General features: G+C 38.1%; 1 protein-coding gene across 1 annotated transcript; it reads right to left on the minus strand.

Moving 5' to 3' along the window:
• Positions 1-1,210: 1,210 nt before the first annotated feature.
• Positions 1,211-12,030, minus strand: LOC128863941 (lysosomal thioesterase PPT2 homolog). Its single transcript, XM_054103370.1, has 5 exons — positions 11,831-12,030; positions 2,042-2,183; positions 1,871-1,978; positions 1,546-1,819; positions 1,211-1,492 (listed from the first exon to the last, which is right to left on the minus strand). The coding sequence occupies exons 1-5, from the start codon at positions 11,966-11,968 to the stop codon at positions 1,294-1,296; spliced, it is 861 nt and encodes a 286-aa protein (XP_053959345.1). The 5' UTR covers positions 11,969-12,030; the 3' UTR covers positions 1,211-1,293.
• Between the last annotated feature and the right edge of the window lie 3,258 nt (positions 12,031-15,288).

Raw genomic sequence — 15,288 nt, forward strand, 5'->3', positions numbered from 1 at the left:
AAGAAAAGTTTTTAATTAATAGAAAAATATGTATTCATGAATTAATTGTTTTCAGAATTCTAAAAGTGTGTTAAAGTACGTACACATATGCAGTAATTAGCAATAAATCCACAAAATCAATCTATGTCAGATTACCTGCAAAATTGACAATCAGCTGTCAAGACTGTTTTGAAATGTTTCTTCATAGAAATTGGTTTGCTGGAATAGTTTGGAACTTCCGGTTTGTTTAATTATTATTCAATATGAAGAAAAAACAAGGAGAAAGAAAGTTCTAATTTAATTGCGCAACTGGTTACTAGTAATAAACAGTTGGAGGAAATTTGTAAACGATGTTTACTAAGGTTTCCAAAAATTATGGCAGCAATACGCATTCGAAGTTCGATATTACATTTTATAATAATAAGAGGACAACACGTTTATGCACACACGTTTTTTTCTGTAATATGAATCCATAATTAATAATATTTAACAAAAATTTCATTAGAATTATGTTCACAAACCTGTTTTTTTTGACGGAGTCCTCCTTACATTCGTAATAATAATTATCGATAACACAGGGTTGATATGGATTATTTTATAATCTCAGATTTTGGGAGAGAAATTTTGTATGGGGAATCTCGCTTTTTAATTACGGATTGGGAGTTAAGCACGACAAAGTACATCATCCACTTATATGTGAAAATGCTATTAGAAGCGTTTAATTACTACAGGAAAAAGGATTATAGTATCCACCCAAATGTTGTGTTCGGCCCAATTGTCCCGTTTTGAAATTTCAAAAGGAAAAACCCTGGAAGTGTTGCTCGTAGGTATGGCAATATCTGAATCAACTTGTATGTATCTGCTACTTCTATACTTTTTGTAGCCTTCTATAACGTCTTTGAAAGGTAGCTCTGTTGCAATTATGCTCCTACTACACTTAGATCCGCCGAATCTACGCAATATGACAACAATGTGCTGATTCCACGTATTCCAATCACTTCTACCGATTTGCCGTTCAATTTCAAGAAGCAACAGTTTCCAGTACTGCTTCCGTTTGCAATTACAATAAATAAAATACGAATACAATCTTTAAATTTAATTTAATTGAACTGGAAAATCCATGTTTACCCCATAGCTTGCCAGACTTGCAACTCTGTATAAATTATTCAGTTCTAGCCCAAACGAGCAGACCAAAAATATTGTCTGCTTGCATTAAGATAAAAAATGACAATTAATATCGTTAATATTTTTCTAATTGGTTGTTTTTACTTTATTTATTGAGGCTTAACAACGCACGCCGGGTATTAGCTAGTTTCAATCTAAATATGGAAGAATCACTTCCTGTATAACGCGTCGATTCGTATGCCACGTAAGATGATGGACAAATGGTTTGATGACTATTATTAACTTGCCATTTTCTTCAAGAGTTTTTAAACCAATCGTATCGGCGGTATAAATTTTCCGTTTGTGTAGAGGTATTGTATTAAACGTTTGGTTGAAAAAACCGAAGTGACTGCAACAAAGAAAAGCAAAAAATAAAATTTTCAAAATAATTTTCTTACCAACCTCGATTCCCAAGGCGTAATCACACCATCATTTGGGCCGCCAACTAAAATCATTTTATTTAAACGAAGTAAGGCACTTTTATACTGGCTAGAATTCAATGTTGGAAATTCATTGTTTATAATTGGCAAAAATTTGCTAAATTTAAAGTACAAGTCCTGTTCCAGAGGATCGTTCCAGTAATTCGCTATTGATATGTGTTGCCCCACATTGGAATAGAAGAGTTCATAGGCACTATTCGCTGCCAGGTCAGGAAATATTAGGTGCAAGAAATTCGCTAAAAATAATTCGATATTACCATTCGAAAATACTCCTAAACTTAGCTTACCTCCGAATTGACCTGCTTGCGGTGATGATAGTGAAATGAAGGTTCTTACGTTATGAGAAGGTAGGGTTTGTATGGCGGCTCGTGCTATTAGTCCCCCTTGAGAGTATCCTATGTAAAAAGACCAATTTTATAGAGACTACAATTTCGAAGTAGTAAACATATACGTCATGCCTACTACATTGATACCATCCGGATGGATCTTTCCGATTTCATTCAAATAGTTCCGGAACTCTGCAACTTGCCGCCAGGAATTTTCTAAACTTGACCATCCGCTATATTTGTCACAGTTGTAGATTTTTGTTCCAGGATGTCCCTGAAATGTTTAAGGATATCTAGTATTTTTTCTCACTATACCAGTAACTGAAATACATATTATGGGGTTCTAAATAAAAAGGATACCCTAAACTAAAAGTTGTAAGTAGTAAGAAAACGATAACTCAAAAAGGAATGATGATATTATTTATGAACTATTTGTATAAATAAAAAACTTCTGAAAAAAACTTGTTTAATCACTTCCAAAAAGGGATGTTTATACTTATACATACATATAGTATATGAGTGAAAAATTCATTGAATTAAAATAAGAGCAGGAATAAATTAATTTCACTTGCAGTATTCTCACCAATCTCGAATACGCATCAACTGGTTTTAATAAGGCGTATAGTGGCACCAAATCACTTAACGCCATAAACACTCAAATAAATCGTGGACTTAACCATCCAGATAGCGTTGGATTTGACAAATGCCGGGACTAGCAGTCACGCAACACTACTACCACGTCCGTAGCATATTAAAATTAAACATCCAACGAGAGTAGGATAAAGTAGGGAGCCCGCCTTTCAACTTGTTCATTTCGAAGCTCTCTCCAAACTTTCTAGCTTCTTTCTGCACGGAATTCTTCGATAGTTTACTCTTATTCTCAGCGCATACAACCGCGATTACCACGCAAGCGCAAATCAGATCCTCACGTCGCTAGGCGATACCAGTTGGGGGCAAATACAAATAAATAGAGACCATAAGCACCTTCACAAACTCTCGCCTCCGAGTCCAATTACCACCGATTGCAGACAAAGACCTTCAGCCGCTTCATGAGGCCTGCATTACCCTGGCAGAATTACTGAATACTGTAGCAGGTTGAATTCCTACATATCCAGAATTGATCACATATATACTGACATATTTTCGACATGTATTTCGTAAAGGCCTACAATTTATAAATAAAAAATATTTTTTTCGTCGTGGGCACGCTCACAGTCGTTTCATCATTATTGGAGCTCTACATTTCTCTACAAATTAACGTTGCCTTTTATAGCTTCAATCCCTTCTTGTTTACTTGAAATGGCCTCACAGAAAACAATCAAATACCTTAAATCGGCTGATCATGGCTACACAATTGTTACAGAATATCGTTGAATTACTTTTTCTTGGAATTTCTATTGCAGTAATTTGATTATTATGTTGGCATACCGCACCGTCCTGTTGAAGCCACATATTGTCAATACCGGTCTTTAAGACAAAGATCTCGGTCTTTTGTAACCCAAGAAAGGTTACCGCTTAGAAGTTATATTCTAAGTAAACCTTTATAATTGATCGGTTAGCGAGCTCAGTTGCACATTTTATTTAAAAGTGTTAATCGTTTGAAAACATGGAAACTAAAGGAAAGGAAATTAGTGTATCAGAAAGAAAAAAATTTTAGCATCTTGGCAATAACTACCAAAATACTGGCAAAGCTATTGGGAGAATGTTCAACGTGTAGGAAACCGGCATTTTAAAATCTAAGTCCAGGTGTGGGCACCCAAGAACACTTGCGATCCTAGAAGAGCGCAGCATAATCAATATGATATGTGAAGGTTAACCTCCCGAGTTGCATCATCAAAAATTGTTCGAAACGTCAACCAAACGTAAATCAAAAGTTTTACATAAAGCTGGACATCGTGGTCGCTTGAAGAAAGCGATTTATTTCACTTGTGAACAGAAGAAATCGCATTGAGTTTGTTAATAATTATAATGATTAAGCCTCCCGAGTTTTGGAAACAAGTATTTTTTTCAGACGAAAGAAAATTTTGTATTTTTGGGATAAGAGATCCTCCAATAATTTGAAGCAAATCAGGCACTGCTCTTGAGAATCAAAGATTTGCTGATACAGTCAAATTTTAGAATTTACTGAATCGACAATGGATGAATGGGAGTATTTGAACCTTTTAAATAGGAATTTGAGTATCACAGTGCCGAAAATATTGGCTTATCAAGAACGTTTTGACTTCATCTAGATAACGGCCCAAAACACAGCCGAGATCGTTAAGCTTTGGCTATAGTGCAACGCTTCAAAACAGCTCAAAATACCCCATACTCGCCAGATCTCAATTCTATTATTATATTTATTAGAAAAATGAATTGGACAGCTTGAAGTAACATGTAAAATGGATTTGCGAAGTTTTATGCGGGCAGAATGGACGGATTACAACTGAGGAAATAGAGAAATATTAATTTTTGTTTTTGTATATTACTTATAAAGCTTTTTCCATTTGTTTTAAAACTTAACGCAGAATTTTTGGTCGCTTCATTTTTGTTACTGCAAATATTGCATGTCATTGCAGTTACTTACCGTTATGTAAGAAATGAAGTGAGGAATCTCATTATTTTCTTTTGCAACTTAAGAATGTATTGAAGGAATAAATACATAAAATATGTTTCCAAGTATTAATTTACCTTGAGTTTTTAATCAACTTTAAAATGTTTGAAAGGTGAACATAAAACCCATAGAGTCTGGGTTGTATATGTACTCTATGTGTATTTATATTCCTGTGCGATGTTTGCGGACTAAACGTGTGTATGTGAGTGTTGTAATTAATTATTTATTCTTTTTGTTATTGTAGCAGTTTTCTTGTTTTTCCGATCGCCATCATCTAACGGTAGGCCCAGGAGACGTGCTGTTTGAACAGGTTGCGTCCAGAGGGAGAGGAGTGATAGGTGAGTGGGTTTGAGAGGGCAAGTGAATGGATGGTTGGTATGGTGCGGTGTACCCTCATATGCCTTCACATACCGGAGGTATGTATATTGAGTATGTCGGTGTCTATTCTGGATAAATAGAAGTTAAATATTCATATCGTAATTGAGCTGAAGATACTTGGGGTCTCATAAGGCAGTAGGTGGTTGCTGGGCTCCTATAGCGACATTCGAGGGTTGGGAGTTTAGAAGAGTGGTAAGAGTCTACCGATGAATATCGTTTAACGTATCTTTATATAATGTCCAGTCCAGTAGTTGCAATTGTGTTTTGCCCTGAATCTCGTCAGTGTAATTGAAGAGATGTCTCCTGACACAACTTGGAGGTGAGTCAGGTTCTAACAAATATCTGCAGAAGTGATTCCTACAGTAACATAGAAGTAGAAATTACTTGCTGAGCATTTTTCTGTGCTCTTTAACCGGGAGCATGGAAGATTCATTGACACCCAAGATTTTGGAGTACTAAACGGTCGGTATTAGTGTATCATCGATTTTCACCTTTAGCTCTAGTTCGAACGCCCTCGTCCAGGTGGTAAAGAGGGCCGCCGTGGATTAAGTGGGACAAAGTTGGAGATTCTTCGCAGTGATAAAGCGATAAAGGCTAACGAGATAAACCTTCAGTCTATGCCATTATCGAACAATCGTCAGCATACAAGACCAGTGAGACTCTCTCTAGTGGGTGGGGAAGCTTCGAGATCTAGAAGTTAAAAAACAAGGTGACGGGGCATCACCGCTTACCTTACTTTATCCTCATCTGTTTTAAATTTTGATCTTGAAAGATGACTGATGAATGAGTGGTCGTAGACAGTTCGCGGACCACCTCTTTAGTCGCGCGGGAGGGTCGACACTTTAATATTATCTGGTAGCATGGAGTAGCTGATTGTATTGAAAGCCTTCGACAAGTCCAACGCTAATAGGACAGTCCTCTTGCAGGAGCAGTTTTGATTGAGCCCGCGGCTGACCTGAGTATTTAGTGTATGAGTACTGTTACTCGGATGAGATTCGTGGAACCATGGAGGTTATATTTGCGGTGTTGGTTGAGGTACATTGCGTGAGGTAGAAGCCGTGGGGGCTGTGGGCGCCCGGTAGCGGGAGCAACATGTGGCCACATACCATGTGGATCACTCCCTGTGCATCTTAAGACCTGAGCAGGAGTAGTCTTGCTGCATGGAGCTGCTCCAGTGAAGATAAACGAGGGGTGAGGTTCACCCCACTGGACAGGAAAAAACCGGAGTCATAGTGGGGTCATATTAAATACCAAAAAGATAGAAGTGATTTTTAGCTATGGTCGCCCCTCGGGAGGCCATGAAAAACCTCCGAGTATATTTCTCCTCATACAATTCATCTGCGATTTGGAGTCCGCTTAAAACTGCGGGTACTCCAAAAAGAATTTCGACGAGACACCGATGATGCACAACGCAGTGAAAGTCCAAATGAGGCGGTAACAACAGAAAACATAAAAAAAAAACCACAAAATCGTTTTGAATGATCGAAAAGTGAAGTGAGTTAGCTAGAACATATTGGCGTTATATTGTATGAGCATTTGACTTTGAGAAAGCTCTGTTTAAAGTGGGTGCCGCGTTTACTCACTGTTTTGTTACATCAAGACAACGCACTGTGTCACAAGCCAATCAACACAATGGCAAAACTATTGGCTCCCAGCTACTATTGGCTGCTCGCAGACCTAAAAAAATGTTCGCCGGTAAGAAATTACGCTCGCATGAAAAGGTTATCGCTGAAACTGAGGACTATTTGAGGCAATGATAAAGCGTTCTATAAAAGTGGTATTGAAATTTAGAGCGGTACTGGAATGATTGCGTTGTTCTTGATGAAAATTACGTTGACGAATAAAACTAAAAATGGAATTTTCTATGTTAGGCCCGGGACTTTTCAGCCCATGTGCTAGTACGAGAGTCGTGAGAAAAGTTAATGGAAAGTTAGAGAGATGGCTCTACTGGCCCGTATTGACGGTTTGTTTAGTTAGTAGCATCTCTTGAAACAACACACACCAAGTTTTAGCCAGATCGGTCAATTTCTTTGTTTGGCATTCGTTTGAATCGAAGACGTCGAATAATTTTCCTTTTCCATTATTACAAGGCACCAGCTCACGCCTCACCAGTTGTGGTCTCAAAATAATGGAATTAGGGTTCCAACTCGTTTCGCATACCCCCTATTCTACAGACTTGCCTCCTTCGGATCCCTCGGACTACTATTTGTTCCCCAATTTGAAGAAATGGCTGACGAAAAAAATAGTTTATTTAAACGAGGAGGTGATTGCAGAAATGAGAGGCTATTTTTCAGACTTGGACAAATCCTATTATTCGGAAGAAATGCACAACCTAGAACAGCATTGAACGAAGTGTGCAAGCCTGAAATTAGACTATGTCGACAAATAAAAAAAGTTTACCCCAAACAACTATGTAGTTTTCATTTTTGCACGTACTTTTCAAAACGTCTCTCATATATATGTACATATAATATAATAAAGTAATGTATATATAAAATAAAATATATATATTGCAACAAATCACGAAAGTTCGCGAACCTACTGGCAACAAAAACTGAACGAATGAGATACTGAAACAGAAACATGAATTCGCCTTGGCACCAGATGATAAGACAGAAAAAGGTGAGACAGAAAACACGAGTTGCCATATCTAGAAATAACGGAAGTTGTTAAGCACATGTATAGGTATAAGCAGAGGTGCATGCGCACAAAGTAATCAGTCTTAAGTTGACCGTGTTAAAGTGCAAACGTAAAGTTAAGTGAAATTAAATAAAGCAAGCAAGTTATGTTGCCGTTAGCTTGCGATTTTTATTAAGCAATTCAGTGATCGAACTCAGAGAAATTATAGACGTTTACTTAAAGAAAAACGTAACAATATACTTAGTCCTGCCATAAGTTCTGTTACAAGTTAATCCGTTATAAATATGAAATTATAATACTTTTTTTTAATAAAGCCAGTTTTATTTAATCTTGCAAATATTAAAAAAAAAAATTAAATTCTCATTCGAAATGGTCGCCATTTGCCATTCCGTTATTGCAGTACGCACGGATTTCATGGATATTGACGTCGATACTCGAACCAAAGATTGTTTAAGACTCTCCAAATTTCTGTGACATCTTCGACAGGCCATGTTCTCGAACTCGGTCCATAAAGTTTAGTACAAAGGATTCAGATCTGGACTTCCAGACGGCCAATCTTCTACGGCTATGAACCCAGGCATATTGTTTTATTGTCACTGCTAGGTGATTTTTGCATTATGTGTTGGAGTGGAATCTTGCTGGAAGGTCCAACTCTCTCCATTAAAGAAAGTACTGCTCAACTGCTTCACCACGCCTTCTAGGACATCCTCTTGTCACACTTTTGCTCTGGTCTTAACACCTCTTACGCAGAAATGAAGAGATATAACGCCTTACAAAACACCTCCCACCAAACCATTACGGAAACTGGATGGTGGCCACGCAGAATTCTTCAAGCAAGATTTTTTGCGTCTTTTGAGCTTTTGGCATACATTTTATCGGCTTTTCTTATTAAAACCTTCTTCAAACGTGAACTTTTTTCATCTGCGAAAATAATATTTTCATGGCCGTTGACCGCGTGCCACCGAGGACGCTGCTTGCATTTGTCGAATCTAATTTTCTTCAAGCGCGTTATCAAAAGATGAGTTGAGCGACGAAATGCTTTCATGTGAAAATCATCTTTAATTAGTCTTGCCATAGATCAGGTCGATACATTCATTCAAGATTTTCTAATTTCTAAGGAGATTTCTACGAATTCTTTCTCGAACAGCTTTTATGACTGCACTGGTTGGAACCACGCGAGGACGACCACTTCTTTTACTGTATGTCACTTCAGACGTGTGGGAAAAATGATTGATCGTGCTGTATACAAACATTCTCGAAATATTAAGTTCTTTCAGCATTTTGTAAATCTCACTTGCACTTTTACCACACTTATGTAAGGCAATCACTGTAATACGAATTAGCTCCCCACTCCAAGTTTAACAAGCAAAATTTGCCACGAAACTGAGTATAATTTATGAGTGAACATGCATACGAACAAAATTTTTCCTTCGGGAACTTGTTTCTGCGAATTTGTTCTCGTCGTATGCATTGTAAGATTTATCACAGAATTCATGTCAAGACTAAATATATAAAATATACATAGTGAACAGATTTCAAAGGTGAGCTCTTTAACAGACCGTTATTCGGCCCTGCGCGAATTTGACAGAATCAGCTGATGGGCCGGCGTTACTTACGGTGTGTTTACAAAAAACCTGAAATTGTATTGATGATATACGAAAAAAATCGAACAATGTAATCCTTGTAAAATATACATTAAACCAAGGATGATAGATTACAGGTTTGCTAGTTAGCTATGGTGAAAAGGAAATTGAGAAGGGAACTGTGGCTGCCACGTCACTTGTATTTACACATTCAGTCACAGTCTCATAGGAATGAAGCAACATGGGCGAAGGTTGTGTTGACTTTTTCAGGAAATAATGCAACTCGCTTTGAAAAAAAAATGTATGTTAAGGGGGGATAGAGGGGTGCATCCCCATCACAAAACTGAAAACCGCACCCCCCGCAGGCTTATAGTTTTTAAATTAATTACTGTTATGAAGTTTATGTTGGTATTGATCAGACACCTCAGAGACGTTCAATGGAAGGATGTTTGTAAATCTGCAGTATTTTTTGCTTAAGTTTAGAATTGAGAAACATTTTTGAAAATATAAATATTGATGTTTATGGAAAAAGGCATCGCAGGAGGGAATTTGGAATAAAAACTGCGCAATTGTTTGGCTTATGTTATACACGCCTATAACTCATCGAAACTTAAAAAGAATGATATAAAAAGTATCACAAAAAATAGTTTAGTTTCAATAATCTCTACAAAGGAGAGTTTAGTTTTGTTTCATAGAACTCTTTTTCGTGTGGGCGACCTTCGACCTTCCAGGATAGCTGGTTGTGCGTTGGTTTTGGGACCCGCCACTTAAAATTCCCCCTCAATGAAAAGTTAAAAAAAGCCTCGGATAAGACCTCCCTATACGGATGACGACCCCTGCAAACGAACTAAGGTTTATGATTTGAGGGCATGCACCTGGAATGTCCGGTCCCTTAATGGGGAAGGTGCCTCTGCCCGGCTGGTTGATGTCATCGTGAGAGTAAAGGCTGACATCACTGCCATCCAACAGATGCGATGGACGGGGCAAGGCAAGAAAACCATAGGACCTTGCGACGTCTACTACAGCTGCCATGTAAAGGAGCGCAAATTCGGTGTCGGATTTGTTGTGGGAGAAAGACTTCGTCGCCAAGTACTGTTGCTCACTCCGGTGGACGAGCGTCTCGCAACAATCCGCATCAAAGCCCGTTTTTTCAACATATCGCTCATTTGCGCCCACGCCCCGACTGAAGAGAAGGACGATGCGATCAAAGATTCTTTCTATGAGCGCCTGGAACGTTCCTATGAGCACTGCCCCCGTCACGACATAAAAATCGTGCTTGGCGACTTCAACGCCAGGGTGGGCAAGGAGGGAATTTTTGGTCCCACAGTCGGAAAATTCAGCCTGCACAACGAAACATCCGGGACAGAGGCTGATCGACTTCGCCGGGGCCCGAAACAGGGTAGTCTGCAGCACCAGATTCCAGCATAAGAAGATTCACCAAGCCACCTGGCTGTCTCCTGATCGAAAAACACGAAACCAGATCGGTCATGTTGTGATAGATGGAAGACACGCTTCTAGTGTATTAGATGTACGTACGGTCCGAGGACCCAGCATCGACTCGGATCACTACCTTGTTGCAGCCAAACTGTGCACACGCCTCTGTGCCGCAAAAAACGTGCATCTACCTACGCAAAGAATGTTCAACATCGAAAAGCTGCAATCACAACAGACAGCCAGAAGATTCGCCACTCGACTCTCACTCCTGCTCTCAGAGAGTACTGCCCAACAAACCGGCATGCATGAGCAATGGAGCAACATTTCTCGTTCTCTACGTATCGCCGCCGAAGAAGAAATCCGATTCCGGCGAGCCCGAAAAAACAATTGGTACGACGAGGAAGAAGAAATTGGTACTGCCGCAGAAAGAAAGGATGCCGCCTATAGAGCCACGCTGCGATCGGGCGCAACGCGAGCCATGTGGGATCGCTACAGAGAGCTGAAAAAGGAAGAGAGACGTATTATCCGAAAGAAGAAACGAGAGGCCGAAATACGTGAGTGCGAAGAGCTTGAGATGCTGGCCAACAGGAACAACGCCCGAAAATTCTACCAGAAAGTTCGGCGGCTTACAGAAGGTTTCAAGGCCGGGGCGTTTTACTGTAAGAACAAAGACGGCGAACTGGTGACTGACGTACAGAGCAATCTTAAATTATGGAGGGAACACTTCTCGAACCTATTAAACAGTGACAGCTGCGCATGTCACCGAGAAAGTGAAGATCCCGATACCCCAATCGTTGACGACGGAATTGTCGTTCCGCTACCCGATCATGACGAGGTGAGAATAGCTATAACGCAGCTAAAGAACAACAAAGGTCACGATCACCTAAGCCCGTCAATTTCATTCAGAGCCAAATATCACACATCTAAAAATCTTTTCACAATGCATATAAACCATAACATTTGTTGTTGTTGTAGCAGCATAAACATTTCACACACACGTACGAGGAATGTTGAAAGGGTGACATTACCTGACCCGATATGAATCCGTGTCGTTGCGGTAACGTAGAACCGACTGTAATGAGAACATAACTTATGGCCTTTTTATTAATTTATTATCTTCCATGGCATTTTAAGTTGCTTACTTGAAATCAAATCATTTACGAAAACTATAAGTTTTCTAATGAGGGGTCTCCACTTTTAGGATGTGGGTGACCATATCTACCCCACCTTGGAGCATGAATACAAAATTTTCCCAAAACAATATGCCGATGCCTTAATTTGTCAATTGTTTACCTTTTCAATTTCGTGAACCAAGACCTCCATCTTTTCGGCTCCTGACAAAACACCATGCATTAATACTACAGGCTTAAAAGAAGTGCCCTCGCAACTAAAGCAGAGGTGGATTAGAAAAACTAACTTCAAAGTATACATTGGACTCCTAAGAAATATTTTACAGTTTGGTCGTCAGAAACAAACTCATGTAAATAGTTTCGTAAAATATATCGATAATGATGGCGAAATGTTGTTTAAGGTCCTCGCACACGATTCGATTTCACTGTCAATTTGCTGAAAGTCAAGTTGAATTTCTAAACGCTTACCCTTAGCAATTGACGATTTCTAATTGAATAGGAAGCAGGTTATTTGTGATGTTTTCTTTCTCGCAATAATTTCGCATTCCGTCCGCTTTTATCCTGCGATGTCACCGGAGCAAAAATACCCTCTCCATCCTTGGACTTCGCTATATGAAATGGTGGATGTACCCATGCATACCTTATCACAAGACCACCCTTTTGTTTACTTTTAATGATTACACTTAACTAATTTCACAAAAATCATACATCACGGGTTTTAAAGCAATGCGTGGCTTTATCGCTTTTTATACCGGAATTAATTTGCCGAAATCACTGCTTTTTACATATATAAGTAGGTTGCTAAAAAATCACATCATACTTTTTTAGAAAAGAACCTTTATTATTTATTTATTATGGAGAAATGACGTGTTGAAATGTTTATAATTATTTATCTTAAAATTAATTCAATTGAAATGTAATGATTTGAATTGAAGTGAGTTTGTAGACTCCAAAGCTCGTTATATCCTTTTCGACTTCTACTGTTAATTAGGCTTATGTACATAATGTAATTTTATTGAAAACTGTGTGTTGGTTCATGTAAATTTGTATATACGTAAATATTCTATGGTTGAAAAGCGTAGGTAAGGGAATTGAATTTGAGTTTGAGATATTTTGCAAAAATTAAAGGTAATCTGCTTTAACTTATTCTGTTCGTTGTTTGAGAATTTTTTTTTTGTTACCCACTTTCTGTGTTATATTAAAAAATCGCAATATGTCATGTTTTTAATTATAACTTATGTTTTTCGTGTTCATTACTTTATTATTATTAAATTGCTTTTGTATTTCAATAAATAAATTTTTAAATAATTTCATTTACATATAAATTTGTTGCTTTCATACGGATTGTGCTGATGTTTAGTATATGTAGGTGTTTACGAGTGATATAAGGCTATTGGGCAAACGCACACTAAATACTAACCTCAATGGTGGTGTGGAAACTAAAACTTGCCAATTTTTTTTTTTAAATACCCTATTCATGTTTCTACCGGTGTGGCAATATTGGCAAATGTTATAAAAAATTCACATTTTTCAGCGCTCTCACGAGAAAGAGTTTCCCATCTAGTCATCTATGACCGGTATGCCAGTATCCTCACCTAGAGCGCATGACTACAGTCTTGGTTACATTTTGCCCACCTCAACCATTTAACATGTTTTATTTCAATCCTTTGTAAATAAAAGCAAAAATACCATTTTAATATAACAATAATAAAAATGTAGATATTTATATATTGTTCAAATTTTCTGTATTAAAAATTATTCATAGTTTTGTCATCCCACATACAACCAAACATGTCATAAATCTTTATATTAATTAAGAAGTTTTACATGAATATTACTGTGATACTAAGAATCACATACTGAAATAGGCACACTGCCTCAGCACACCGGTTCCGCTAACGTAGAACCGACTGCCTACTGCTGCGTCTTTTCAATGACTTGGCCTTACCATGCTGTTGCATTTTCTCGTAGATTACCGACAGCACGAAATCGTATAATGATTGTATCTGGAAAAAATTGAAATGATATTAAAATATTATTCTAGTTTCTATTGATAAATGCATAACTCAACACACGCTGCTATGTTGCTTTGATATTAGCTGCACGTTGCCGCTAAAGCCCATCTGCTGCTGCGCAAATTGTCAATATAACATGCACATAAAATCCTATAATTTTTATCGCACTGCACACGATCTTTTGCCTTTTGTTGTTGATAACACTGCTTCTGCTTATGACAACGACTGATTGGATAAGTCTGTGAATACGTGTGAAATGAGCGGGCTGAATTCTGCTGCCGCGTCCCCGGTGGCGTAGCTGCTGAAGTTACTCGCTTAATTTCGTTTTTCACCTTAGCTGATGGCCACACCTGGCAATCTATCATCCTTGGCCTTGTGTGCGCGATTATATGTACATATATGTACATGTGTAAAGCAATTAGCATAGTTTTGTTGGAAGTTCAGATTAGAATTGTTTTTGCATTTTTTAGACAGGAACATTTGTGTATTTATTCTTGTGCTCGTGTATGTAGATATGAGAATGCTCAATTATTTCACGTTTCGGTGCTGAAAATCTTCGCGGTTTTTTATAAACATTTTCGTCGTGATTAACGACTCTTGGTCAATTTACCCATTTTGGAATATTGCCTCAACAATACGAGGCGGCCGCCGTAGCCGAATGGGTTGGTGCGTGATTACCATTCGGAATTCACAGAGAGAACGTAGGTTCGAATCTCGGTGAAACACCAAAGTTAAGAAAAACATTTTTCTAATAGCGTTCGCCCCTCAGCAGACAATGGCAAACCTCCGAGTGTATTTCTGCCATGAAAAAGCTCCTCATAAAAATATCTGCCGTTCGGAATCGGCTTAAAACTGTAGGTCCCTCCATTTGTGGATTACCATCAAGACGAACACCCCTAATAGGAGGAGAAGTTCGGAAAAACACCCAAAAAGGGTGTATGCACCAATAATATACATACATATGTATATATATAAAACGAAAGCAAATTCGATGTATCGATGTCTTCAGCCCATGCTTACCACTTGCTTCACTTATTAATTTATCTTAATAAATCTTGCTAGTATGCTTAGAGATGAGTGTGGGGTCGAAGTTTCTCATGTAACAGTTCCGCCAAATTTTGGAAAAGCACAATTATACGAGTTACTCGAAAAAAGTCTTTGCTCTCTGCACAGCGGTTATCTTTCGCTAACTCAACCAGATAGATACTGGGATGATATTCTGTGATGACACTAAAATCCTGCTGTATTACAACAGCCCCAAAAGGCAATCAACTACTACTAGGACAACAAAACAAACAATATTCATACGGTCAGAATGTCGATTCTTTTTAATTCTAATAAAGTATTGGATACATGAGCCGTAAGTCTGGATATTAATCCAATAGAAGATTTGTGGACATATTTAAAAGGAGAAAATTGCAAAAAAAAACTCAAAAGATCTAGCAGAGCTCAAAAACGTTACGTTAGAGGAATTGCACAAGATACACCAGGACTATGATGTTCAAAAATTGGTTGCTTCTATTAGAAGCAGCCCACAACGTGTTATGTATGCTCAGGGTAGTCATACAAAGTACTGATTTACATTTAATTTTGTAAAACATATGAC

This window comes from Anastrepha ludens, chromosome 5 (genome assembly GCF_028408465.1).
Source record: "Anastrepha ludens isolate Willacy chromosome 5, idAnaLude1.1, whole genome shotgun sequence".
Taxonomy (NCBI): Eukaryota; Metazoa; Arthropoda; class Insecta; order Diptera; family Tephritidae; genus Anastrepha; species Anastrepha ludens.

Excerpts from the sequence above, each read along its gene's own strand:
- LOC128863941 (XM_054103370.1), bottom strand. The coding sequence starts at position 11,968 with ATGTATACTTTGAAGTTAGTTTTTCTAATCCACCTCTGCTTTAGTTGC. Across the intron at positions 1,979-2,041 it reads GGATGGTATCAATGTAGTAG|GATACTCTCAAGGGGGACTA; the intron begins GCATGACGTATA and ends CTTTTTACATAG. Across the intron at positions 1,820-1,870 it reads GCAAGCAGGTCAATTCGGAG|CGAATTTCTTGCACCTAATA; the intron begins GTAAGCTAAGTT and ends AATTATTTTTAG.